General features: G+C 43.4%; 1 protein-coding gene across 1 annotated transcript in view; it reads right to left on the bottom strand.

Annotated features, from left to right (window-relative positions):
• The window catches only part of sfswap (splicing factor SWAP), a 125,048-nt gene that overhangs the window by 14,903 nt on the left and 82,652 nt on the right, over positions 1–27,493 (bottom strand). The window contains exons 14-15 of the mRNA XM_072661297.1: positions 14,959–15,293; positions 9,002–9,154 (exon numbers count right to left, since the gene is read on the bottom strand). Coding sequence (XP_072517398.1) covers positions 9,002–9,154; positions 14,959–15,293 — 488 coding nt within the window. The remainder of the gene's footprint in view (positions 1–9,001; positions 9,155–14,958; positions 15,294–27,493) is intronic.

Below are 27,493 nucleotides of genomic sequence, written 5' to 3'. Positions count from 1 at the left end.
ACTGGCTTCCTGTAGCTGCTGCCCGCATCAGATTCAAAACCCTGACGCTGGCCTACAAAGCCAAGAACTGACCAGCCCGGTCAAAAGGTCAAAAGCCGGTCTGAACCAAGAGCCCTTGTGAGCTTCAAGTACGGCTCGGCTCGACCCGCCATCCCTCAAAATCCACGGAAGACAAGCGTCCAGACTTTTTTCTGTCCTGCACCAAAGTGGTGGAACGAGCTTCTCCTGGGTGTCCGAACTGCAGAGACGCTCACTGTCTTCAAACGCAGACTGAAGACCAACATCTTCCGAGAATACCTGGGCGAATAGCAGAGTGTTCTCCTTACTGACTTGTGTTTAGTAGAGTCTAAACTTAGAGGTATCTTTGAATTATTAGTCTATTCTAACTAGCTGAGGTTTTTCTTGGGTAAATAGCAAAGCACTTTTGTAAGTCGCTCTGGATAAGAGCTTCTGCTAAATGCCTTAAATGTAAATGTAAACATTTCAGAGACAAATGTGACAAAACGTCATGAGATATCAAACGTGTTGGGTAAGTGATGAATCAAGTTTGCTTCTTTGGTTGACAATGACAGATGCGAGGGCGGGGCTGGATGCTACACTAACTTTTCCAGGCACACTTTGTAACGCTTAATCGTGCAGGGCTTCTGTAACGTTCCTGCATCACCTCTCAAGATGAAATGTTCTCTACCTTTTTAGAATCGACCACATTTAAGGCTGTGTAGAACTGAGGCGTGGAAACACGACCAAAAAGGGCTGCTTATCTAGGACACGTCATTCAACACTTAATTTAATACATACTCAGTAAAACAGAATTCATACTCCTGTTTAAACATTTAGGCAAAAATGTGATCTACACTGGCATCTGCATGATGTCCTGCTTTGTAGAACTACTCCACTTTCAAACTGGACCACAGTGAGAGGAATGATGGCACACACTGTGCTGAGGTTACTCAAAATGGTTGTCCCATTATTCTGATATGTGGAGATGTTTGACTTTGTAGATGAAAGTCAAACTGTGGCCAAAAACTGTGGCCATTTATTTACAGAGATAGGTTTGGTGACAGCCTAAAATTCAATGCTTCGCAATGTCAGCCTAGCATGTCTTGTTCTAGACTACAGAAAAAACTCTAGATATTAAACGTGACTTGAATGATCGACCAAATCTGGGGTCCGTGAAACCGTTCCCTTAAATTTTACATACACTGGTTTGTCTTTGACTCTGTAAGGAACAACTGTAAAGCATTTCTTTAGACCTTTATTTTGACTGACATTTCTTATTAAATTCTCTGCATTGCATTAGATTTTCTCTATACTTTAATCATTTTATCTGTACTTTCCCTGCCAGCTTGTAGCGTAGCCATCATACTTCAGTTATTACCTTCCACTGGCTAGAAGTGGAAGGGGTAGTAGGCTCTCTCTCTCTTACTCTCTCAATATCTCCGTGTTAACGGCCTCTGATGCTCACTCACTTGTTCGCACATGTGCGTCAAGGGAGTACAGTGACTGTCAAGTGCATCGATTTGCGACTGCCGTATTGGTTTTTAGCCGTTTCCTTTTAGATTCAATTCAGATCTAGGCTTGTAAATTGATGCAATCATGCTGGCGACTGCTGAACCTAGTTTTCCACAAGTGACGCACTGGAACAAAGGAGGCTGGAGATGAAAAGTTATCTTAGATTACCAGTTTTGGAATTTGACCTACTCTTGTTCTGCATTGGACCGAAAGGCAGGTCTCAATTAAAATGGTTTTTAATACAGAATTTGACTGATTTTGCATTTATGCAGGCTGAAGATTCTCTACAAGCAGCCCCATGTTGGTTTGCTTTGCATCAATGACACTGTGTAAAAGTTAACTTTACAACCCACCGTCAGGGGAATGATGAGTATAGTGTAGAAAGGAGTACTGTCTGAACGTTTTAAATACGTGTGAAAATTAGAAATCAAGTGTTTGTTTACTTAGGAAAACACTAAGATTAGAATAAATACAAATAGCAGGCATTCAATAAGCAGTGGTTTCACATCCCTATGTTTATTTAAACATCTCCAAAGCTCTTTTCATGGGAGTCTAGTATAATTTATAGTTGTCAATCAGTAAATCAGTGTCAGGTGAGCTGAAACCAAGCTCTGTTCTTCAGACCAGCTCACAACTGCTTTCTTCAGAATGTTCCTTTTCACTGTGTTTATGAACGGTCATCCCATTTTCTACCCAATCCCCTGTTCGTGTGAACTCCCCCTATTACTAGCAGTGCTCACTACACTAGGAGCGAAGACTAGCCCGTCTCCTCAGACGCATGCAACGCCAGCCTCATTTCGACCTGCCGTTGACAGCACTGCTAGGAGGAAAGCGTGGCTCCCCAGCTCTGATACAACAGCTAACAGACGCCTGTGCTGACCAACATCACACTAGGAGTGACGTAGGGAGGAAGTGTCATCAACCCACGGACTCCGGCTGCTGATGGCAAGAGGCATGGACTGGGATTTAATCCTCAGTCCACTGGATCACTCAGCGCCCCGATCGGTAGTTGTTATGAGCAAAAACTCTTACTGCTGAGAGCAATGGTTTTAATGGTTTAATCATGTGCTTAGGAGCCTTCTGCACTGTACTGTGTTGCCAATAAGGCTTTTTAAGAGTGTTGAATGGGACATTGTTTCTAGGCTAATAATCTTCATTATTTACGATGAATTACGAGCAGTTCCACTCAGGACTCGCCTTTAGTCATGTGCTCAGCAGTAGGGCCATATCTGCATAAGGCTCTACATCTTTCTTTCCTATTCTAAACAGTCATGACAGACCTCCCACTCAGAGAGGTTTGATGGACATAGGCTCAGGACGCAGAGCAAGAGGAAAAGGCAGCTCTTGCATCAGTGCAAAAAATAAGAACAAGCCACAAAGGCAGGGAGCTGTGAAAAGCTGTCCTCTCTCCTGGAAGAGAGGGACTTGTGGCTCTGGGGATGGCAAAGTCTGAGTGAGAGTGAGAGTGTGTGTGTGTGTGTGTGTGTGTCATGCACTGTAGCACTGTGCAATCAGCATGGAGACATGCAGTGCCACACCACACTCACTCCAGCAGATCTCAACTATAGATGCAGAGACGGACAAACTGCAGAAGTACAGGGCCTGTCAAGAAACTTTGATTTCCCAGGCTGACGTTAATGGATGTGACTCATTGGAGCGTCTTGGTGAAGTTGCATACTTCTTAAAGGTCGCCATGTCAAACCATCTGAACTGTGATCTGTAATTACCGGTGGAGAGAAGTCACAGGAGGTGACTGGAGTCACAAGATTGTATAAAGTCCTGGCTGACTCTCTGATCGAGCTGGCACGAACGGAAATGAACCCCTCAATCCAATCAGGTCATTTTGTAACGAATTTTCGAGCTGGTTTATGTGCAAAGACTAACACATGCAGAGTCAGAATCTGTCCCTTCTGGACTAAATTATGGCCATAAGGAAAAGGCAAGGGTTTGATATTTGCAGTGAAAGACACAAGCCAGTAGGCGGAGGTGATATCGTATGGGCGAGCTTTAATGCAGGGTTATGTGGACAGAGTTTCAACATGGAAATGGAGCTAATGATGCTCAAGAGCCCGAAGTCTCTTTGGCAGATGTGCCGGTGAACTGTCTGTGGCAATAACACAGTCAGTGCTGCTGAATATCTTTTAGTGTAAATAGCACAGGTGGGAATGGCTCGCAATGGTCTGAGAGAAATGTAAACAGGCTGAATCCCACACACAGAGACGCAGAGGCATACACAAATGCACTCAGCTGCAGAGCGCAGGATCTTGGCAGCTTGGCTTGGATTCTAACCCTTTAAGATTTTAACCCTTTAACCTCTTTTCGTACTATGAATTACACTTTTCTCAGTAAAGACAAAAACATTCAGCGACAAGCATGTTAGTAAGGTAAAGACGCTGGATGATCACCACCCAACCTCAGCACATCCCAAAAGCACTGGATGAAGCACCACCATAATTCCAGTGAACACAGCACCACTGCTCCACAACTTAATACTGGGGGGCTTTATACCCCTCTAGCCCACACCTGGCATTAGGCATGGGGCTAATAGGGTAATGTTTGTCTGCTCCAGTGTATCTATCCTGTACAGGGACTAGTCAAGCGGTGTTAAGCAATTAGGTGCCGGCAATAGTGGTGAAACCTAAAGTAGCATTTCTTAGAAAGGGGTGTCCATAGTGTATATGTGCTTTTGTGTGTTAACAATTTTATGGTCAAACTCTGCAGGACAATCTCCACAAAGCTTGCTGCTAACCAGGCTGGTGTATATAGACAAGCGCTGTCATTCAGTCCCTCAGAGCACGTCTCTCACAATCACCGTACCAGCAGGCATCAGGGGATGCAAGCGTCTGGCTCTACACCAAGGTTAATCCTGCCCTCACTACGCACATGCACAGGCATACAAAATGATACTATAGCATACAGACTACGTCTAAGACAACGGGTCATGACGGAGCACGCGGCAAACACCTTGTAGATCTTCCAGCGAGGACTACGTCATGAGAAGCAATGGAGAATGCTCCGCATACAGCTCGTCTGGCCCTCGTAGAGAAGTACTGCCAGTAGAATAGGAATTGGACTGGAGCAGATCAACAAACATGAACCTATGGGCACCATGCCTAATGCCAGATGTAGGATAGAGGGGCATAAAACCCCCCAGCATTTAGCTGTGGAGAAGTGGAACTGGATTCTCTGGAAAGACGGTGCTGCATCCAATACCACCGAGATGAGGTGGGGAGGTGATCAGTCAACATGCTGACCTCCCTATTGCTCAATGCAATCAAATCCTCACAGCAACGCAAATCCTAGCCTTCCTGGACAGTAGAGACAGTTGCTACTACACCAACAGGATAAACTCTTTTTTTAATACTCTTGGTTTCAGAGAAAACAATCAATGAATGGGCAGGTGTCCCGATACTTTTGTCCATAAGTGGTAGAAATGCAGACTTGGCATTGAGTGTTGAAGTTATCATGACCGTTGCTCCCTGCTGTTCTTTCACACTTCAGAATTGCTTTCGAGTCAATGGTAAAATGGGTTCCTGGTGAGAAGGTGAGGCTGGAGTCACAGACGGGCGGTCAATCGATGGTGGCGTCAGGCAAAATCCCACAGCCTCTTTCAATAGGGCGGATTAGGCAGAATGAAAAGGCTGGCGCAAGCTGTGAGGAAGCACTGGGATAGCATTTTTTCCCCCTCCTTCATAGAGAGCTGCACAGCACACGCTACCCTGAGAAATGGCCAAACTGCAGGTGGACTTTATGATAATACTTGGCTGCAGGACTCAGCAATGAGAAAGTCTTATCAGCTCTGGAGTCAACATTCATCGAGTCTCCATTAAAACTCCCCACCACACACTCACTCCTACGCTGACCCTCATCTGACAGGGGAGCAAGATGCACGGAGCTTCGCCAGCAGGAAGGAGAAATAAACACACGTCCACTGCTGCGAGGATGAGCAGTCTGAGAATCGGATTTCCAGCTCTCCAGTCGGCTCAGATCAGTGGCCATTACTTGCAATATTTCCCCAATTAAGAACAGACGGTACCAAACGTTGTGTTTATTATGCAGCACTGGTGTGTTGTGATAAGAGCTAATGGGCCTGGTTGTGACAAACACTTATGTTCACTTAATGTCTGTGTGTTAATTATTCAGAACTATTGTACTAATTGTGCTGTTATATCTGAATGAGCACAAGCGGCCCAGAGAAGAACGGAGAGCACTTCTGTACTGAAGCTACAAAAGGCTAATCAACTAAACGTGCAGTCATGTTTCTTTTAAACCAGTATGAGTTACTGATGAACCCCCAAAAAACAAAGAAGGAGACCATGTGCATCTTTTTTAATTACCCATATTTACCAAGGAGCCACATCCTAAACCTTAAAGCCCTCGTCTACTCATTTTTATGATTCTCTATTATGATATCTAGAGCTATTGTGATGAACTTACTCTGAACAGGGGAGAAATGTGTTAGATTTCAGGCAGGTAGGCCAGCCAAAGGACCAATCACAGTTAGCAGTAGGTTTACATCACCTACCGTCATTCCACTAGTTCATCTAACCTGCTTCGCCCAGCCCAGCACACCGTGCGTCCCTAAAACCCAGCAACACCTGTGCAAATCAACGCAAGTTTGCCGGTCATACCATCCACACACTTGCTAGTTTAAGCTCTGTGCTCAACACACACACCCACACACACCCCTGTGATGCCTTTCCCTCGTTATTTGCTAAAACAGCCTGGAAACGTTGATCTGTCGGCCGCTCTTGTGGTAACATAACCATCTCATCACATGAGCTCAGTCCAATCTCTCTGCCCTTAAATTCAGAATGTGGTGATGTACACCGCTCCAATCAAACATGGCTGCACCAATGAGGCTTCCTACTGGTTCCAGCACCTTCCTGGAATTTTCCTGTCCACCTTAAATGATGCAGAAGTTAACTGTAGCACTGTTTTAAGGTGGAATTTCAAAATCATGCTGTGAGGTAAATGTGTTGTTTATTTGTTTAAAATGATATTTTAAGATATTTTAGATCAGTCAGATCCAGTGAGCACATGTATCAGTCATGGAGTGTCACCACTTCAGTCAAACATGCTATTTAGTCAAATTAAAATAAATGGCTATAATAATAATAATAATAATAATAATAATAGTAATACCACCAGTTTCAGGATCTGATCTCATCTGCAGTGTTAGCTAGCCTTTCAGCCATAGTTCTCTATAGGTCTTAAACAACTGTTTTAGTAGCGATGCTGGTGTTGTAAATGTTGCTTTTGTGAAGCCACTGCCAATCATCTTGCATTTGTAGAGCATATAACATTGAGAAATGCTTATTCTGTGGCATAACTTTCATAAATATTTATTAAAATACATTTGTAGATATTTAAAATCAGCAGACAGGGGCTTTAACAATAGCAACTGGCCTTAGTTTGAAGACTTGGATTTACTTAGACAGACACACAGACAGACACACACACACTAACTGCTAATTAGAACTGTGGAGGATCGAACAGACAGATGCACCCACAGTGCATTTTAACCATTCGTGGACATGGTGGAAAGCAGAAAGCGACCGGGAGAAGAAACACTCTAGAAGAACAGGAAGTTCTGAGGAGAAAATACAAGACGTAATTATAGCGTGCCTTTTCACAAACAGTACTGCGGCTATTTTCAAAGTAATTGTGCCTCCTTTCTACTTAGCATTAAAAACATTTTCTTCTGCACTCAAGGAGGCAGCTCAGGTTAGCAAATTGTTTCAGCTCGTCAATTTTCATACACACCTCCCCTGTTTTCACACCTCAAGCAGTGCTACTCAGAAACCGCGTGAATCAGGAATCAGAGCGCATTTTCTTTTCACTTCTTGATTTATTTGCGAAGGAGTCACGCTGTCAGAGAGGGTCTGTGGGCTAGCTGAGTGTCGTCACTCCATGATGGATGTTAACAGACTCCATGATCACGCAGTCTAAGCAAGTCTTGCATCGCTCTGTATTCAACGTCACGCTCATACTAGTAACTCTGGCTCTTAGCTGGATTTCTCAGGAGGGTGTTTTCACACCGGAAAGTCTAAAGGACTAAATTCCAACCCATGGTTCATGTTTTTGTCACATTGTGGACATTTAATTAGCTTTGTTACGGGTTCACATTGCAGTTTAGCGAGAACCTTAAATGATACTGTAGCTCTCGTAGCTCTCACTGTCATCACTTACATGGGCTGCGTCTCCCTATGCATGACATTGACTGGTGTGCAGAAGGCTGGGTTCCGGGTTGCCTTTCCCGGAATAATTTGGGTCCACCATACTGCTGATATTCCGGCATTACTACCAGCAGCACCAAATGCAAGCGCAGAACTTGAGACCGGTTCCAATTTGTCAAATGAACGAGCTTGTCTTGCTACAGCTGTATTGTCACTGACAGATCTATTCGCCTCTATGTGCTCCAGCTGCTCAGTTCTTCTCTTTCTTCTAGCCTTCCTCAACTCTATTTAACAGGTCTGAAAGTCTGAACCACCAAAAAACACTGTAAACAAACCCATCCATGGTTCAGTTCGGTAAGGCAGAGACAACCTCTTTGGGTTGAACCAAACTGATAAACCCTGAAATGTCTGAAGGTCTGGACCAAACCCAAAATCATTCTGTGTACATCACTGGATCTCCTGAATCACAAGCAATACAAATCCGACGACATTTTGAAAACACGAAGCATGAAAGTAAGTCTACTATTAAACTTTAGCACTTCTATACAACACCACCAGCTCCCCAGACTCCACCAAAGCATCTTACGGGATTTTATGTCAGTTATAATATAATATGTAGAGCAGTGTTCCAATATAGGCATGATGCAGACTAGCTAGAAACCACTATAGCAACCACCTGATACATCAAAGCAACCACTTAGCAACCATAGCAACATAACTTCCTGGGATGCCACTGCAACTGCCTAGTAACACCTCAGCCATCACCTGATATATAATAGCAACCATCTAGCAACTTCAATGCAATCACCAAGCAACACCATAGCAACCACCTAGCAATCCCACAGCAAGTCCCTATCACCTGTCATTAAGACAGAGATATGAGACATAAGCACTGTTCTGATTGGTGGTGCTACACTGGGCCTCATTCGAAGAGCCCTTCTTCAAGATCTATATAAATGAAGCTGAACTGGAGATGTTAGTTGGTTCTTGTGATATTAGAGATAAAAATAATTCCATATACAGACTGAGGAGAGAGTGATGTGTTTAAAAACTGTTCACAGCACTTTAAATATCAAATTAAATTTGATCAGGGACATGAACCATCAAAACTGTCAATCCTGATTTCAGGCTGGCTTAATGCAGATTAATGAGCCAGGCGCGTTAAGACCTGTATCTACGCAGGTCGACAGATTAGCCACGTTTGGTTTTAGGCGTTCGTGCCACCATAAAAACGTTCCGTAAACAATGAACACTTTCAGCTGTTCTCCTCTTTAACACTACGCTACACAGAACACTCTGTACGTCTGTACCTGGATCTGGACCTTGAGCGCTTCCGGCCCAGTCCTGGGCTGTTGCCAAGGCGATAAGTGCCACTCGCGTAGCGCTCTCGGTCTCTCTCCTCTCTGCGTTTCTCGGAAGTGTGACCATGGCGATCTCTCTTGTTGGGCGAGTGAGACTGGGACCTGGAGGGGGGGGGGTTACAGAACAGGACAAGCAAATCAGATCATGAAACGTAGGAGTGGAACAGGAATGTTGACAATATCCGCGCCATCTAAATCCCACTGCCGTGTTTAGTGTTACTCTGCTGCTCCCTAATTAAAGATAATGCATGATTCATTCTGCACCCCATTTTGACAGTGTTCTCTTAGCCTCAGTAATGATACTACTAACTCCCCCCTCCCCTTTACTTGTAATTATTTAAGGGAAATTGTAAATTGGTAAAAAAAGGAGAAAGGAAATATATTACCCAGTTTTGAGAGAGATGGATTACAGTAGGTGGCTCACAGCACTGTATTAAAGATAAAAAAGTGCTCCACTCCTTGCCTCTACATTATTAAAACAAAGTACGCATTCGCCTGAAGCCTGCTCAAGCTCTACTCGCGGGCGGTGCGCTAGAAAATCCCTCATGGTAAGCACCCACTCGTTCCGGCCCCACCTCACTGTTACAAATTTGACCCCTTTTTCAATGGCGGATCATAAAACACTACAATGTCCTTAGATAATGATGAAATTTCCCCAGCGATCAGCAACATTCGAGCTCAACTGAACGGCCGATCCCCATCCTTTAGTGCAGGCATCTGATTTAATGCCTTATCATCCTTCACATTTCCCATCAATCCTCTCGATCCTGACTGAGCAATGGCACGCTGACAACGCTCCATTTTGCTGCTGTCCCTCCAGGCCACGGCCTCCCACAACAATGCATTCCCTAATGGTGACTAAGTCTTTTTTTCATTACACATTTCAAGGGCAGTAACAGCAGGAAGAAACAACCCTCGTTAAACTCAGCAAACTCAATCTCAGTTTTTTTTTCTCCACCTGCAGAAGTCATCTGAGCAACAAATGAGCAACTTCTGCGTAACGAGTGAACGGCCACATACGGAGAGGGAATCTCATATGCCGCCTGCATACACAAGAGGATACTTAAAATCTAATCAGTCATACTCCTCACGGTCAGCTGGGACGTGGCTGGAAGCCCCGGGGCGTACAATTTGCCATGCTTTCTCTTAATGGGTAGGATGGTCCTCCCTCTACCCCTATCACTCAGGGCATTGCCAGTCAACATAGGCATCCGTTAGCTGACGTAACAGAACCATTCTCCTCCAAGCGTGTTGAGCTGTCCATTGATGTGATGGTGGCAGCTTGCTCTGGGTGTGTGTGTGTGCTCACTGTCCCTAGTTCACTAGAGTCCTCAGACTTTTAGCGCGCACTGGGCATCAATACACAAACCTGCATGACAAAACAACTACCCGGTAGCCGAACTGCTCCAAGAAGTGACCGCAAACTGTGGCATTTCATATGTATTCCACTCTCTCATCGCGGTCAGCACTTAAGATCTGAGCACTTGAACTCAAATTCATGAATGTCCCCGCCAGGCTGAAGCACCTGTGCCTGAGTGGATTTCTGTCTCATCCAAGGCAATCTATTACTGGCGCTCTCGTACAAGAGGTGGTGCAGCCCATGCCGGTCACCTGGCGGCCTGCATTCTCTCAGAGTCTCAGCAGTAATCACGCAGCCTGGCCAAGGGCACAGGGGCACCATTAACTCGCATGTAGCGAGGCAGGCCTGATAAGAACAATGCATGGCTAGGCCTGCTAATGACTGTGCTGGATACACACAGGCAGGGGTGGGGCTGATTTAGATGAGGGTCAGTGTGAGAGAGACAGTGGGGGTGGGCGCGGGCGCGGGCGCTGGTGGGGGAGCTGTTGAACAAGTGCCACAGCCCCAGTCCTCATTAAGGTAGGTCAGATGAGGACAGAGCAGGCAGGGCACTGTAAGGTCCAACACAACTACTACAGAGGGCTGTTTTAACAATCATCTCTGTTCAAATTCCTCAGCCAGGGCCGTCACTGGACAGTTACACCGGCAATTAATCAATGAAGATGAATAATGCATCATGTTACAGCTATCCTACCCGCTTTCTTCAGTGATTCCACGACTTCGGTTTGGGACTCGGAGCAGACTGGAAATTGCTGCTCTGGTAAAATGGTAAAATTGGAGAATGGACGCTGCTTTAAACGTTGCTTCACCCTTTCCGAATTTGGTGAAAGCTTTGATCAGGCTTATTCGATGGTGCTTTGGTTGGCTGCAACGAAAAACACCCGTATGTAGTTGCTGCCAACTACTGGACTACCAAACAAGCAATGCCAAATCCTTCACCCAACTCTAAAAGGCAGAAGCAAATTACGACCTGTATCACAACTTTTATTGCTGAGGATTTGAGTCTGAATTTAGTGGAAACATGTTTTCAAAATGTTTTAGTCAAGTTTGATAACAGAGCGTGGCATCCATCTTTTGTGCACATATGCTGCACTTTCCCACTTCAGAGTTTCCCCTCTTGCATATCATCTACACTATCATTCATTTAGAAAACCGATTTTTGACATTTGGGAATCCGAATCATCATCCTTGTTCGCATCGGGATGCAGCTCAAATAGAGTGCAGATGAGTAACACAAATGATAATACATTACATCTACCTATAAACTCATTTCAAAAAACTCTTCCTGCATGAATGACCAATAGGTACATTAATATGCATTATAATTTTTTTTCCCAAATGATCTGGTGATTAATTAAGAAAGTAGAAGTAAAGAAAGTTGTGATTTTATTTCTTGGATTAAACAGATTAAACATACAATTATTAAAAATAGTAATCAGGAACTCTGAGTGGTCCATCGGACCAAGGCGCTACCACTATGACCGAGGATTGCTGGTTTAAATCCAAGGTCATGCTGCCTACCATCAGCAGCCGGAGCCTGAGAGAGCACAACTGGCCTTGGTCGCGCCCTCTTGCTACGTACTCAGTGCGCGATGCCGGCCGGCACAGATGTCTGTTAGCCGATGCATCTGAGCTGGCTACCCGGAGCTTTCCGCATCGGCGGCAGTTTAAAAGAGGCAGTAGCTGGTTATGCCTGTGTGAAAGAGGCCTCACCTTCCCAGTGTCAGGGCCAGTACACGCGATCGGGGAAGAGGAGTACATAAGTCATGAAAATCAAATAGAAATGTGGAAGGAAATACGTTACTTATACATGAGGGATTGGTTGACAATCTGGGTTTTAGGCAGAACATAAGGTAAGAGTTGCTTTGTAATTCTGCCCTATAAGAATTCCCAAATCCTGTTGGGACCATACCCCTTTTAACAAAGATAATAAAGGATTAATCAAGGATTTAAAAAAAAATATTTTTCCAAACTACAACCATTTCATTTCAATATGAAGTACAAGGAGGAGGTTAGATTGCTGTGTATTCGAGCAGCCTTCCCCATCCCTTCTCAGAACCGCTTTCACACCAGCAGTGTGTTGAACTGCAGGAGCTGGCTCAAAGCCTTGTACTTGCTAGTGTAAGTGTTCTTGAAAGTGTAGTTTCCACCTCTGACTGAAGACAGCAGCAAGAATACAAGAGTAGGACAGGCTCAAAGAGATAGGAGGTAAGCTGAAGATTCAACTTCTATTGTAGTGGTTTAAGATGGCCACAAGGGATAGATGATTTTTTTAACACTTCTTTGCAGCAGGACTTGAGTAACACTGGTGAAGCCAAGCCACTATCTCGAATGTTCCACAGAGGCTTGACTGAACCAGATTAGCGCCGTAAGAAGCATTTCCCCAAAGTACAGGTTCCATCTCAGTCACACAGAGACAAGGCTTACGCTAGCAAACACACACACGCACACAAAAAACGAAAGCCGGATTCTCAGATGCTCCTAATCTGGCATTAGAGGAAGCCATTCTAGTCCTCCGATATTTCACTTCAGCAAGTTCATTTATTTGCCTCGCTCTCTTCCCCATTCTTCCCCCAAACCCTGAATTTGGCTAACTTGCACTTTGCAGAAATAGAATCTACAGCACAGTCCTGAGCAAAAGGAAAGCATGCAGGAGTGGGAGGAAGAGGAGGAGAGAGAGTACGAGAGAGAGAGAGAGTGAGTGTGAGGGTAAGAAACGAGTGAAACCCCAATTTCAGCCTTTAATTTGCACTGTAAGTGATTTCAAACCCGAGGCTGAAATGATTCAATCTCCAGAAATTATATTAAGGCATGTCAAAACGCCGAGATGAGACGAGTGTAATTACTGCAACTTCAGCAGCTGATAATGACAAATTGGGCCTGATTTTGAGTGACGAGGAGGGGAACGTAGTGGGGTTCTGTTTCAATAGATGAATTCTCTAGCTACTCCACCATTGAGGACTCTGCCCAGTGATCGCCCGGCAGAGGTTATAAATGTAAAAAGATTTAATCTATGTACCTCTATATATGTACATTTCTAATTTATATACAAATATCTATATACTGTATTTTCACACTATACACACAGAATATATATATATATATATATATATATATATATATATATATATATATATATATATATATATATATATATATGGCATTTTGGATTTAATTTAGAGAAAGCACTTGTTACATTAGTTTTGATGAGCTATTTGATCTTTTAGTCCTTTGACTGGTTTATTGCAAACAGCTGAAACTGTGTCAATTTGCTAATAAACTCAACATGCAAAGAGGGAACAATGTGGATTGCAGCTGTATTCTGAATGTCATTTCAATATACCTAATGTGCGCACCCCCCCCCCCCCCCACACCCCCTTTACCACAGTCGTGATGGGATCATGTCTTTAGTTGCCTGTAACTGTACTGTAACTGCCCTGCACATTTGAGTACTTTCCCTGCTTCAACACACCCACTTTAACACTTTAATAATGGCCTGTTAATCAGCTGATTAGTCGGATTACTTGGTGTGCTGGCTGCTGAGGAAACACTAAATAGCACCCAGAGTATGAAATGAAAGGACTGCAACAGTCACTGTGGGCTGTAAAGGTGCTCAGACCAATAACACAATGAAATTGTTCTCCAATATCAAGCATGGGATCAGTGTCACACTAAAGCTTGTGAAATCAGAGCGGCTCTACATATCCCAAAAAAATATATATATTAAAAAATTCTCTGGTAAAACTTTGTTCCAACTTCCGTTATTAAACCGCAGTGGAGGTATTTCAGAATGTCCATGATAAAACTGTAGGCTGAACATTGCAGCATACCTTCTTATTAAATGCCGGCTCATGTCTAGACAGGGTTCTCGTAGTTGCGCCCGTGGGCAAGACACAAGGAAACCACTGGTGCCCGAGGCAGCCCAGCACTTTGCTGCTCATCTTGCCTGGGCAAAGTTAGGCAGCAAAATGTTCAATTTACTTTGCCTGTGGATCAATAAAGTCTGATGTAACCACCTCATAAAATGTGCCACAAAATGAAACCCCAAAGATGACATGGAAATAGACCAATCACTTAATCAATCACTTTTCATTTACTCTCCTGTTGCCCTAGCTATGCACGCCTTTGATCCGCCATAGATACTTGGTGGCATCCAACAGTAATTAAACCGGTGTACGGCAGTTTGTGCGCATCTGAAGAATTGCTTCAATCCCTCACCCACCACAATAGCAAGACATGAAGAGCAGCACATCATCCCTGCTTTCTACAGCATTGAGTAACCATTCTAGTTTAATAAAGGCACTATTCGAGGGAGGGATTCTACCATTAAAAGCCTGAGAGCTGATCACTCTGTTAATTAATCTTTCTAGAAAGGGCACACAGTAAACAAACAGATGGAGGGAAAGGCTTTTATGAACAGTAACCTTTCCGAATAAAATTGCTTCAAGTGTCGGCAATAAACACCATTATTAAAAGATTAAATTAGCCCCTGGTAAGAAGTAGGGAAGAGAAAAAAAAACAAAAACAAACAAACACTGGCACATACCTGGATCTTCTGTAGGAGCGATAGGCACTGGGTAGAGAGTGCTTGGTTTTGGACCTGGAGCGAGACCTGGAGCGAGACCTCCTTTTGTGTTTCTTCTTCTTCTTGTCTCTGTCTCTATCCCTGTCCCTGTCCCGGTCTCTATCTCTATCTCGGTGGTCTCTTTCTCTATCGATGCCTCGAGAGGTGGAGGATGAGCAAGAGGAGGAGAGGGGCAGGAGAGGCGCTGGGGGGTCAGCACTCCTCAGCGGGGCTACATCGAGAGCTGGAAAGTCTAAACCAGGGATCTGGACTGTGTGAACAGGCAGGATCCCCATGGACAGTGGGGACACTTCTGGCTGTAGAAACAAAAAAAGGAAGAGACAGCTTAGGCGTGAGACCCTTTACTGTGGGAGAATTGGAAAAATAAATAATGAAATAATGAAATAAATAAATCGGGGGCTTTAATCTGACAACATTAAGGAGTGGACGAGATGAAAGACCTTCTGAAATGCTTTCCGGATCTGTGATCTTCTCTGATCAATAGTGCAGCAACTGGAGCGATCAGAGAGACAGATTCCAATTTACGGCGTGCTTTTAATCAGAGTGTATGTCTGCACTCATAAGCGGGATTGGTGTGAGAGTGCGTGTGCGTGATACATACAGTAGAGAAACACACACACCTACACTACATGTCCAAATATTTGTGGACACGCCCTCTAATGAATGCATTCAGCTACTTTAAGTTGCACACATTGCTGACAGAGATGCAAATGCGCGCGCGCGCACACACGCACGCACACGCACGCACACGCACGCACACGCACGCACACGCACGCACACGCACGCACACACACGCACACGCACGCACGCACACGCACACGCACGCACACGCACGCACACGCACGCACGCACACGCACACGCACACGCGCTTGTCTAGTCCCTGCAGAGAAGTACTGTCACTAGAATATGACTCCCTGGAGCAGACAAACATGCACCTAGTGGTACCATGCCTAAAGCCAGGTGTGGACTACAGGGGTACAAAGACCCTCGGAATTAAGCTGTCAATCAGTGGAACTGTGTTCTCTGATATGATGGCGTTAGGATGAGGTGGGGTTGTGATCATCCAACATCCTGACCTAACACTAATGCACGTCGCTGAATGCAATCAGATCTTCACAGCAATGTTCTAGCAGAAACCTTCCCTGGACAGTAGAAGCGGTTAATCCAACATGAGCAGGAGAAACATATTTAACGCCCTTGATTTTAGAACACACAATGAATGAGAAGGTGTCCCAATACTTTTGTCCATTCATATACCACATACAGTCTTGTTTAAATAAAAGAAAAAGACAGCCTTACATTTTAGTTTTTCTTTAAGACATATGGATATCAATATTTGATCATACAATTTCTATACACAGAGATGACGTTGCATCCTCTTTGAGGAAAACTATGAAAATTTGCCTCATTTACTTAATAGAAAGTTGCCAATTGCTACTGAGGACAAACGCAGGACACTCTGTCCTAGGAGCTGGCTAAAATGACCTCAATTAGACATTTCCTATAACCATTTACCAATCTCTCCCATCAACCAGAAGAATCCTTTCCCTACTCCTCCATGCAGAATTCTTTCAGCTGGGGTTTCTTGCATATGCAGCAGTTCCAAATCACCTCCCAGCATCTGAACAGGATTAGGAAGTCCAGGCTACCTCTACTTTAGCTTCAGGTTTTGGACAAATGGTCTTACATTTTCCTCAAGCATCCTCTGATACAATGAAGAATTTATAGAGAACTATATAATGGAGCTCAGAGAGCCCCAAACCATGACACTTCCACCTCTATGCTTCACAACTGAAATGGGTTCTTGGGCTCAAATGCTGGTGTTTGGTTAATACCAAACACGTCTTCTGTTACTGTGGCCAATTCTTTCAACTTTGGATTAGCCTGTCTGAAGCACATCGTGCCAGGAGTCTTGGTCTTTGTTCTGAAGGCCTTAGACAGCAATCCAAACTAAATGTTTGGGTTTTGAATAAGACAGGCTCCTCCAAAATCCTCTCTTACATTGTTCTAACCATCTGCAGCTGATGTGCTGAACCTGTAGGAATGTAAGGGTGTCTTAAGTTGCCAAGAAAACAGCATTTTTATATGAATTACATTTTGAAAGACATTTCTTTGTCTTCAGTTGTATGTTTTTAGTAATATAACCTCCATCTCTCAATATCATTCAAACAAAGATCAAATGTTCATTTATTTAAAAATGTTAAGGTTAAGGTTCCTCCTCCATATATATATAAATATAAAAGCATACAAGTCATACTTTTACTTGTTACTATCCCCGGCAGAAGAAAAGCTGGGAGTTGTGTGTGTGTGTGTCATTGTGTCATGATTACTCATCTTTGTTCCTCTGCTAAGACTTCGTCAAGCCTCTAATTAAGCTGTATTGGTTGTTGCGCAACACAATGCGGGCCTGGCACAATGTAACTGGCCCTCCTCCTGAAGCGCTAATTGCTTCAATATGCGTGTCTGATTTAATGAAATGCCTAAAACGCACTGGATTCACATCAAAAATGAGCTTTCATCAATCAATGGATGCAGCCTGGCCCGTCTGCCCGCATCTCTGAGCTTCAGTTTGACGGAATACGAGAACATCTATTTCGTTTCGAGGCTGAGTAACAGACAGGGCTCGGTGACCTCTCTCTCAGCCCGCCGAGGTCCGCGCGAGAGCACTGTACAACTTTCAGTGCGTGCCAAGACCTGCTGCCGCAGTAGCGCCTTAAACCCAGGGACGAGAGGTCACACGCCAGCTGCCACCTGCCTCAACTTAACCAGGACCCAGCACGACACACACACACACACACATATATATATATATTACACACACGTGGCCCAATTAATTTTACAACACGCCGCAAAACTTCCTCCAGCTCACATGGAAACCACACGCTCCTCTGCTCCGGAGCAGATAGCGCTTGCTTTTCCAGGGAGCTGCTGGAAGCAGAGATACAGATAGGCAAAAGGAGTGAGAAGGAGAGGAAGACAGAATGGAGGGGAGCAACAGAACAGCATTACAAGAGCCACTACAACTGCTCTAGCCCCCCAAAATTGATCCAAGCCAATTACATCCACTGAAAAAGCAGAAACGCATTCACTAACTGGACAGATTTCTCTCTCTTCTACAAAACCACGACATAAACTTTAGTCCTGAAATGAAACATAAGCAATCTGGCTATTGTTCACAAGGGAAACAAACACTGCCAATGTACAAGCCCAGAGAGAAAGCCCAGTCTTCTCAAAAACATGACAGATGACACACACACTCAAACGGCTATAATTGGAAGAGATAAAACAGCACTTGCTAACAGAACGCCCAAAATAGTGATATTAAAGGACTGTCCCCAATATAAACAATCCAAAAAAGGCCTCTGTGTACTGGGTAAGTGATGCTAAACCGCTGTGTTCTGAAAACAAGTAGAGGCTATACCAGCAGCAAAATCTGCCGCCGCTCGGCACTAGAAATAACCAGTGAAACTGGGCCTTCACAAAGCGCACACACATTCAGTATGTATTCTAGAGCCGCTATTACACATTTAATTTGTAATCCAATTCCTGCACAACACCGCTCACTGAGAACCCCCTCCATTTAATTCATTTCCAGTTAAGATGCTCATCAAGTACAAGTTCTGTGTAAGTCTTTTTAGACTTTGAGTTTTTCTGCAGGGAGAAAGTTCAGCCTTAGAAGCATTTTCTGCTTCACCATCAAGTCAATGATGCTGACATCTGGACTCTGAGGTGGTCAGTACATTGTTCTGAGAACACTAGCAGCTCCAGCAGCCTGATTTGTACTCACAGCACTTATTCGTATTCTCATTCAGTCGACTCACCTCTCCCCATGCCCCCCCCCCCCTCCCAACTTACCTACTTTCTCCCTCTTAATGCAAGTGGATCATCTTGTATCTGATCTTTCCTGGAAACAAATATTTGATTGCGAGTTTGACTGGAAATTAAATCAATGAATGAACAGGATTCGTTTTACATGGGGAGGTGGAGTAACGCAATGCACAGCGCTCCAAATTATTATGCAAATTGCAATCAGATTTAATTGTTTGTTTTTCAATTAAACTCATAGATGGTATTGCGTCTCGGGGCTCCTTGGATCACTGAAAGCAATCTCAGACACCTGCGATAAAGTGAGCCCAATTGAAGGGAAACTACTTAAGAAGGAAGTTCCACATTATTAAGCAGGCCACGGGTTTCACGCGACATGGGAAAGAAAAAGGATCTCTCTGTTGCCGAAAAGCATCAAATAGTGCAATGAGGGATAAGAATATTAGATATTTCACAAAAATGAAAGCGTGATCATCGTACAGTGAAGAGATCTGTGGATAATTCAGAGCACAGATGGGTTTGTGCAGATAAAGGCATAATGAGGAAGGTTTCTACCTGACAAATTCATCGGATTAAGCAAACAGGTATTTGAAGCTGCTGGTGCCTTTGGAGTCCCACAAACCTCAAGGTGTAGGGACCTAAAGAGGCTTGCATCCACTAATGCAGTGGGCCCAGACATACATGATGACTAATTTTCAAACAGTCCTGTTTACTGATGAGTGCTGTGGATGGTGGATGGCCACCATGTCCCAACAAGGCTGCGACATCAGCAAGGAGGAAGTGGAGTCATGTTTTGGGCAGAAATCAGGGGAGAGCTGCAAAGAATACCTCTGTGTCATTGGCTGCTCTGGGCATAAAAGGAGAGAAACTCATGGTGTGGCCACTATCCTCCCCTGACCTCAACCCTTCTGAGGACCTCTGGAGTATCCTCAAGCAAAAGATCTATGAGGGTGGGAGGCAGTTCACATCAAAACAGCAGCTCTGGGAGCTCTGTTCTGACATCCTGCAAAAAATCAGAGCAGAAACTCTCCAAAAACTCGCAAGTTCAATGAATGAAAGAATTGACAACAATATCAAAGAAGAGGTCCAATGTTAACATTGAAAGTTTTTGATTTCAGTAAATGTGATTCTTTGTGCTGCAAATTCAACAAGTAATCATTTTCAATCCTTTGCAACATTTTATTTTTTTATTTTTGAAATATAAATAAATAAATAAATAATTTATAACATTGGATAATAATAATAAATAACACTGGATTAATACTTAACGGCTGAGAACTTAAATTATACTGTCATTTGCATCGACCATTGGAATTTGGAACGCGGTGTATTACCTCAGGACGTCTGTAAAACGCGAGACCCATGATTTGCACGGGATAAGAAATCTCGGGATAAATTACAGAGATGGGAGAGGCTACTCAAGTTACGTCCTACCACCTCAAAAAAAAAAAATAAAAAAAAAAAGAGCATCCTGTGGCCACTGATAAAGTATTAGATAACCAGTCTCATAACCCACTTAAAGTAATAATAATAATTTTAGTTGATAGCAGCTACATGTTCATAACACTCTTCAGCGAACATCATGCCTCTGAGGAATCCTTTTGCTCACCTTCTGGATTTGAGTGTTATACATTGTACATCATCTGAGATTTGCCACACAGAATTGGACGACCCAAGGAAACTGTGCCAATGCTTTCTCTAGTGCCTCCATACATGGAAAGAAACGTGAAAAGTGCTTTTCCACAGGATTTAACAATATTTAACACACGTGTTTTATAAATCCCATGCCAATCCATGTTTACAGTCCTAAAAATTACTGACATGGCTCATTTGGGCGGGTCTAAAATCATTGAGAAACTAATAATGATAATAGCCCACCCTCCCCATGTAAAACTACCCCCTCTAAATAGGGCTTAATACTCATATTTTGAACTTTAGAAAAGGAGGGGAAAAAAAACCCAATTATTCCAAGTAATTGTGTAGCATTTCTGTTACATTCAACTATTCTGTAATTTATTAAATTGTAATTAATAAATTCATAATTTGATGCAAATTGAATAAGAAACCTCTTGCAAATGCCCAGTGACTACACTGTATGAATGGGTCGGAGAGGACAGACAGAGAGGCAGACGAAGATGAGTTAGCATATTCAGTTTGAGAACTTCTCTGTCTGGATATTTTGCGTTGAGGGCAGATAATGAGGGCTGGTTTGATTTCAAAAGCTTCAGGTTAAAAATAGAATGACATTTGGGGGGCTAATCCTGAGGGGAAAGTGCAGAGAGAGTGGCCAGTCCCTCACACCTGCTCTCGTGAGATAGGGAGAAAGTGCCCTCTAAAAATCACACATTTACCAGAGAGCTCCGCCAGAGTCCACACAGTCAACCAAACACACACACACAATCACACACACGCAAGAGAGGAGGGGGTAGTGGGCCACGAACGCAAGGTCAGCAGTGGTGCAGAGCTTAGGTCAGCGTGCGTGTTAAACTCTGCAGCCCCCAATAAAACACTGTCTGCTCCCACCTGCCCCTGTAACAGGAGTACAATACAAAACAAGGACCTTAAATAAATGGATTCAGGGGGCTAAAAATGATGTGTAATCATAAATTCATATTGATATTTTTATACTGTAATAGTAGTTTATTATAATTTAACAGTGCTTTATAGATATGCAGATCAGTTCTCCATGCACTATTTTTTTTTTACTCTAATAAACAGCAGTAACTCAAACCATCTTTCACATAACTGTAGAATTATCCTGAAGCGAAACCATCCTATATAGAATAATCTATAGAAATACCCTACATAGAATTACCGTCTACAGAAATGTCCCATACATAATTACATTTTATACAAATGTCCTATATCGAATTATTTTCTATAGAAATGTCCATTAAAGATTTATGGTCTACAAAAATGTCCTATATATAATAACATTTTATAGAAATTTGTTACACAAAATTTCATTTTATAGAAATGTCCTATATAAAATTATTTTATAGAAATGTCCTATATAAAATTATTTTATAGAAATGTCCTATATAAAATTATTTTATAGAAATGTCCTATATAAAATTTCATTTTATAAAAATATCCTATTTTATAGAAATATCCGGTACAGAAGTACACTTTATAGAAATGTCCTATATAGAATTATGTTCTATAGAAATAGCCTATAAAGAATTGTATTCTGCAGACCTGTCCTATACAGAATCATTGTTTATAGGAATGTCCATTACAGAATCACATTTTATAGAAATATCAGGTACAGAATAAAATTTGATAGAATTTTTTCTATTAATATGCTCCCGTTTTATAATTTGAAATAAATTCTAAAAACTATGAACTTGTTATTTTTATATTAATCATGATGTGTCCTATGTTCAGATCGTCTTACTCTCGTTTTTAAACACGGGCCAACTCAAAGTGGGTTCCCTAGAGGTGTGACTAAGATTTCACCTCAGCAGGAGATCAGGAGACAAGTTTGAACCCAAGCAATTCTCCAGTCTACAGTCTATTACTCGACCTGCTAGCTGCAATACTGACTAAACCACAGGCCATCGATACTGGCCAACCAATATACTGACCAGGGCCTGATAAACACTGCTGTTTTACTACAATTATTACCAAGCTATGGGACTCTGTGTGCCTTACTAAACAGCAGCAGCGAGGGAGGCAGAACCAAAGCCATCTTTAACCATCTCTTTATTTAGTTGCATGTTGAATGTGTGCGTGACTTGTGTGCATGCTACTCGTCAATGCACAGCTCATACTCCTAATCAACTGTTACACAGGAAAACTGGACGGTTTCTTCTCGGTCAATCCCGGGGTCTTCCTAAAGGTATGAGGACACATGCTGGTCCAGAGATTGGGGTAGGCATGGACATGTGCTTACTGGCCCAATGGATATAAGACACAGCACATCTCTGACCAGGTCAGGGACATGTATTAACAGCAACAAGGCTTAAAGAAGTGAAGAGAGTAGGCTGTGAGAGAGGGCAATCAATCAAGCTCCCTGCTGTTTATGACTGACAGCAGGAAAAAATAACCCATGCATACACATGTAATACTGCGGTGTTTGCCCTGAAAGATTCTGCTTGATTCTGGGGAGTCAGCAGAGAAACCACCAGTGCCTCTCCAAAAGTCTGTCTTAGACACAGGCTTTGCTCTGTTGGAACAAAAAACATTTTCACACTGAACAGAGGTGGAATAATACAGAGCCCAGGTTTCCAGAGCCAGCTATCTGCTCCATTTCAGTACGAGTAAGGTCAATAAGCACAGAGCTTTACAGGCTTTACTCGGACGTATATGGAGTAGGTAGTTAGAAGCACAGCATTGATATTCGTGGTATCATGAGCTATGGTTCTTGGAAGCCACTTTGGGCAAGTAAGGATGGATTTCTTGGGCTCGGACGGAGCAATGTGGAGCATTTCTGCTCGGTTTAAGGTCCGCGCCAGCTTTAGGTATTAATCTGAAATCCGAGAAAATGAGTATCTGATTCATCCATTCCTCATGACCGGAGAAAGAGGGCAAACTCATGCTCACAAAACTCAACTGGGCTCTCTGGAGAACGTCCCAGAAAGTTTTAGAAAGACGGAAGTGCAGTTTTATAAATAACTTTATTTTAAATGAAGCGTTTGGACTCCTGGCCAGCAGCGAAAGCAGGAGGGGGAGCCCCAGGTGCTGGCATGCTATTACAGCCACTGGCAATTACCCAGAATATCCATCAACATCAGTGCATGCTTGTGGCAGAAACCAAAAAACCAGAAACATCACACTCATGCCGCGCAACACCGGCCGCATTACTGCTTGTTTGGTCATTTAAATCCATGACCACAGCGGTTTACTTTCTCCGCCCTACACAAAGCCTTCGTTCACTGAAACAAACACCCCTCCAATCACGGCACTTTGATCTCTGCCAGCATTACTGATGTTCTCTGGGGGTTGGTTGCACACAGGGACACAGCAGGTGCTAGGGTGGGTGCTGGGCGGACACTGGGAATCTCACCAATTAGCATGGGCTTGGTGAACCCCTTCCGCAGCAAAAACTTGTATTCTAGTCCTCAGTCCTGTTTGCCTGAGATTAGTTGTGTGTGTGTGGAGATGTACAGTATAATTACAGGAGTTAAACCAGCCAATTACATCTGAAAAATGCTGTGTCAGTATTTTTAAGGACTGCGCGCTCCTGTGTAAGTAAAGACTCAGACGGTTTGTAGCAGGTTATATTCATCTTGTGCAAACTGTCACGCCGGTAAATATTTCATATCCTGTGGAAAAGGAGCTTTTCAGCTTAGAAAGGAGGCACTCAAAAAGCATTTACTCATTCTCTGCGGCCCAAATCAAGCCGACATTTATTCCTCATATCTACAAACTGAACATTAAGGGGCAGTTTCCCGGACAGGGTTTAGGCCTAGTCCTGGGCCAACGTTTCCTTTTAATGGAGAATTTCCATTCGGGATGCTGCCCAGTTCAGGGCCAGGCTTAATCTCGCTCTGACTGGGAAACCAAGGCAACGTTTTGTGTCAAGGGTTGGCCATGTTGTCAACATGGTATTGTAGGGTGGATGCTATGACGTTCCAGGTGACTGCCAGGTCAACTGCCATGGTGTAACTAAGTGGTTGCTAGATGGATGCTACAGTATTCAGCACTGTACAGTATAGAAGGTTGCTATGGTATCAAACATTGTAACTATAATGGATGCTACAGGGTTGCTGGGTGGTTGCTATGGTGTTGCTCAGTTGTTGTAAGGGTATTGCTAGGATTTTGCTAGACAGCTGCTATGGTATTTTCCAGGTGGTGGGTACATTAAGGAGTGAATGAGAAAAGAACTTTTCAAATGGTACCCAAGGGTTGCTGTGTTGCTAAGCGGTGACTAGGTGTTGCAAGGTGGATGCTATGATGTCCTAGAGATGATTGCTAGAGGAGTTACTAAGTGGATGCTACAGTATCCAACACTGTGCAGTACAGATAGTTACTAAATGGATGCTATGGTGTTGCCCAGTGATTGTTAGGATATTGCCAGGAGGTTGCAGGAGACAGCTGTTTTGTTATCACAGGTGGTTGCTAGGGTGTTGCCAAGTGTTTGCTGTGGTACTTCATGTTGTTGCTTGGGTGTTACTTGTGTATTTGTAACATTGTGAGAAAAGAAGGGTACACAAACCTCGGCACCCCATTCATTCCCGGGGGGTTAGCTGTAAACCCTTAAGCTAAGGACAATGCTAACGATGCCCTGTAATCACTTAACACAGCAGAGCATATGGTTAAAGTAAATTAAGATTTAATTAAATATTTGGACGTTTTCCGCTGTTGAGCAAATCCCCACTTCCTTCAGCAGAGCTGGCTCAACCTATTAGGCGTCATAAGTGGCTGCTCAGGGCCCTGCAGCTGGCAGGGTGGACCTTCAACAACCTTTGCTTTAATACCGTACCATTATGCTGTATTTGTGTGTGTGCGTGTGTAGGGGAGGAGGGGCTGAAGAGAACGTCTCAAACAATAATGCATGCAGCTGGATCCGAACAAAAAAACTGAAAAGAAAGAGAGGAAACTGGCATCGCCAAACTGGCATCGCCCAAATGAACATTCATTAGCATGCTATTATCAATACTACACCCTTTAGTCGGTTAGAAATTCAGACTGATCACAATGCGCAGGTCGGGGGACGTGTCTAGGCAGACTGGGTGGCCCTCCAAAAACCTGCAAAGGGCCCCTAAAAGGCTACAGCTGGCCCCGTCTCTCAGAAGCAGATCAATCAACTCCCTACAGACAGTCTTTTTTTTCCCTCCTCCAATATTTCACAGACCTGGAACCACCGCTCATCTTTTGAGTGTGCCCTCACTCTAATCAGGGACCACCATAATAGGTGTAGGTCATGCAGTCTCTCAGTGTTTCTGTAGTGGGGTTCAATTCTGTAGGAAAGCTTTAATCTACTGTAGCTTTAGGCTAAGCGCATAACAAAAGGATTTTAACCAGGCTTTTCAAATCCCAGACACATTTTCCAGATCGCAAGGAAATCACAGCTTTAGAGAGCACAACCATTGTCACGGATATTCCTTTAATGTTGGACGGTCTGAGACTCATGTGATCCTGGTGTGACCTACTGAAAGGATATGAGTCTTCAGTCTTTAGCTATGGCTTCTACGCCAGTGGTTTCCTCAACCCTGGTCCTAGAGGACCCCCAGCTCTGGTCTCCGGCTTTAACTCTGGAAGGCCTTTTTAATGAGCCGATTAGATGGATCAGGTGTGAAGCAGAGTAAACAAAATAAATGTGCAGGGCAAGGGTTTCTCCAGGAGCAAGGCTGGGAATCCTTGCACCATATGTTAAGAGTTTACTATAAAGGAATGCTGGTGCAGCCTGTTGTCAAAAACACACAAAACCAAAAGAGAAAAGTAATCTTTTATGTGGCCATGATTGGTTTAGTAGAGAGCTTGTTCCATATGGGAAAATCATACAGCAAATTCTCCATGCGCCCTCTTAAAAAAATAAAGGTGTTTTAAATGCTTATTTGAGCCATAGAACAAACATTTGGGTCCATAAAGAAGTATGTTTAACAGATGTGTAACAGTAAAGATCCGAGCTGTCCAGCAGAATAAGGCACTGTCACTATGACCAGAGGAACGAACTCCGGTCATGCTGCTAGCCATCGGCAGACAGGGCCCGGAGAGAGAATAGCTGGCCCTGCTCTCTACAAGGTGGGTAGAAGCATTAGAGCCGGGTAAACAGTACTTTCCTCTGTTGGTGTGTTGGTTGCCCGATGACGCTGACTGTCAGAGGAGGCATGTGCTAGGGGGTGAATATGTATGGGTTGGGTAACTGGCGGTCCAAATTGTGCAGAAAATGGGTAAAAATTAATCGTCCAATGACGCAGTGGCCCAGGCATGTTTTAATGGACCAGGTTTTTGGTACTTTAAAACCAAAACCAGTGGTTTCAGAGCAGTGTGGATGTTCTCAGAAAGGTAAATAACAGTTAAGGTTCTGGAGCTATTTTTCAGTGAAACATGAACACAGACCATAACATCTGAACCTTTATAAAACTATCACTGCCCTGTTTTACCAGCGGGAGAACCGCTCGCATTCCTGTGTTTTTAAACCAGCACTGAAGAGTTATTTCATACCAGTAATCAACAAACCATCCCAGAGTGTGTACCACTACACACACTCACACATAGAAGGTGATTAGACTGCAGTGTTCTAAAGAAGCTGATTGGTCAGGGAGGAGAGACAGACTGGATTCTAAGATATTAAACACTATAAAACAGTCATTTTAAGAAAAGTCTCGATTAAACTAAAATCAACCAGTCCAGAATGTCTGATTATGGAAACTGATCCTAAAATTAAAGATTTTACTAAACATATTAATTAGCAGCTCATCTGATCTAAACTGTGACACAAAGATCATATTGGTATTAACAAATACTCAGCATTAAGATACTCAGATCAGATCTGGGACAAAATAACCAGATTGGGACATCAAGGTTTACGGTTTACTAATTAAAAAAAACAAACAAACAAAAAAAAAAACAAAACAAGGTTCTTTATGGACCTGCCAATCAGCTCTCAACACCAAAACTCTGCAATCATGGCCACACAAAAGATAAGCAATCTTTAGTTTTCAGCCTGATTCTTGACAACAGGCTCCAACTAAAGTGCACCAGCATGCCTTTATGTAGTAT

The sequence above is a fragment of the Salminus brasiliensis genome, chromosome 18 (assembly GCF_030463535.1).
Source record: "Salminus brasiliensis chromosome 18, fSalBra1.hap2, whole genome shotgun sequence".
Lineage (NCBI taxonomy): Eukaryota > Metazoa > Chordata > Actinopteri > Characiformes > Bryconidae > Salminus > Salminus brasiliensis.
Note: the sequence above shows the minus strand (reverse complement) of the source record. Positions and strands in the feature narration are given on the sequence as shown.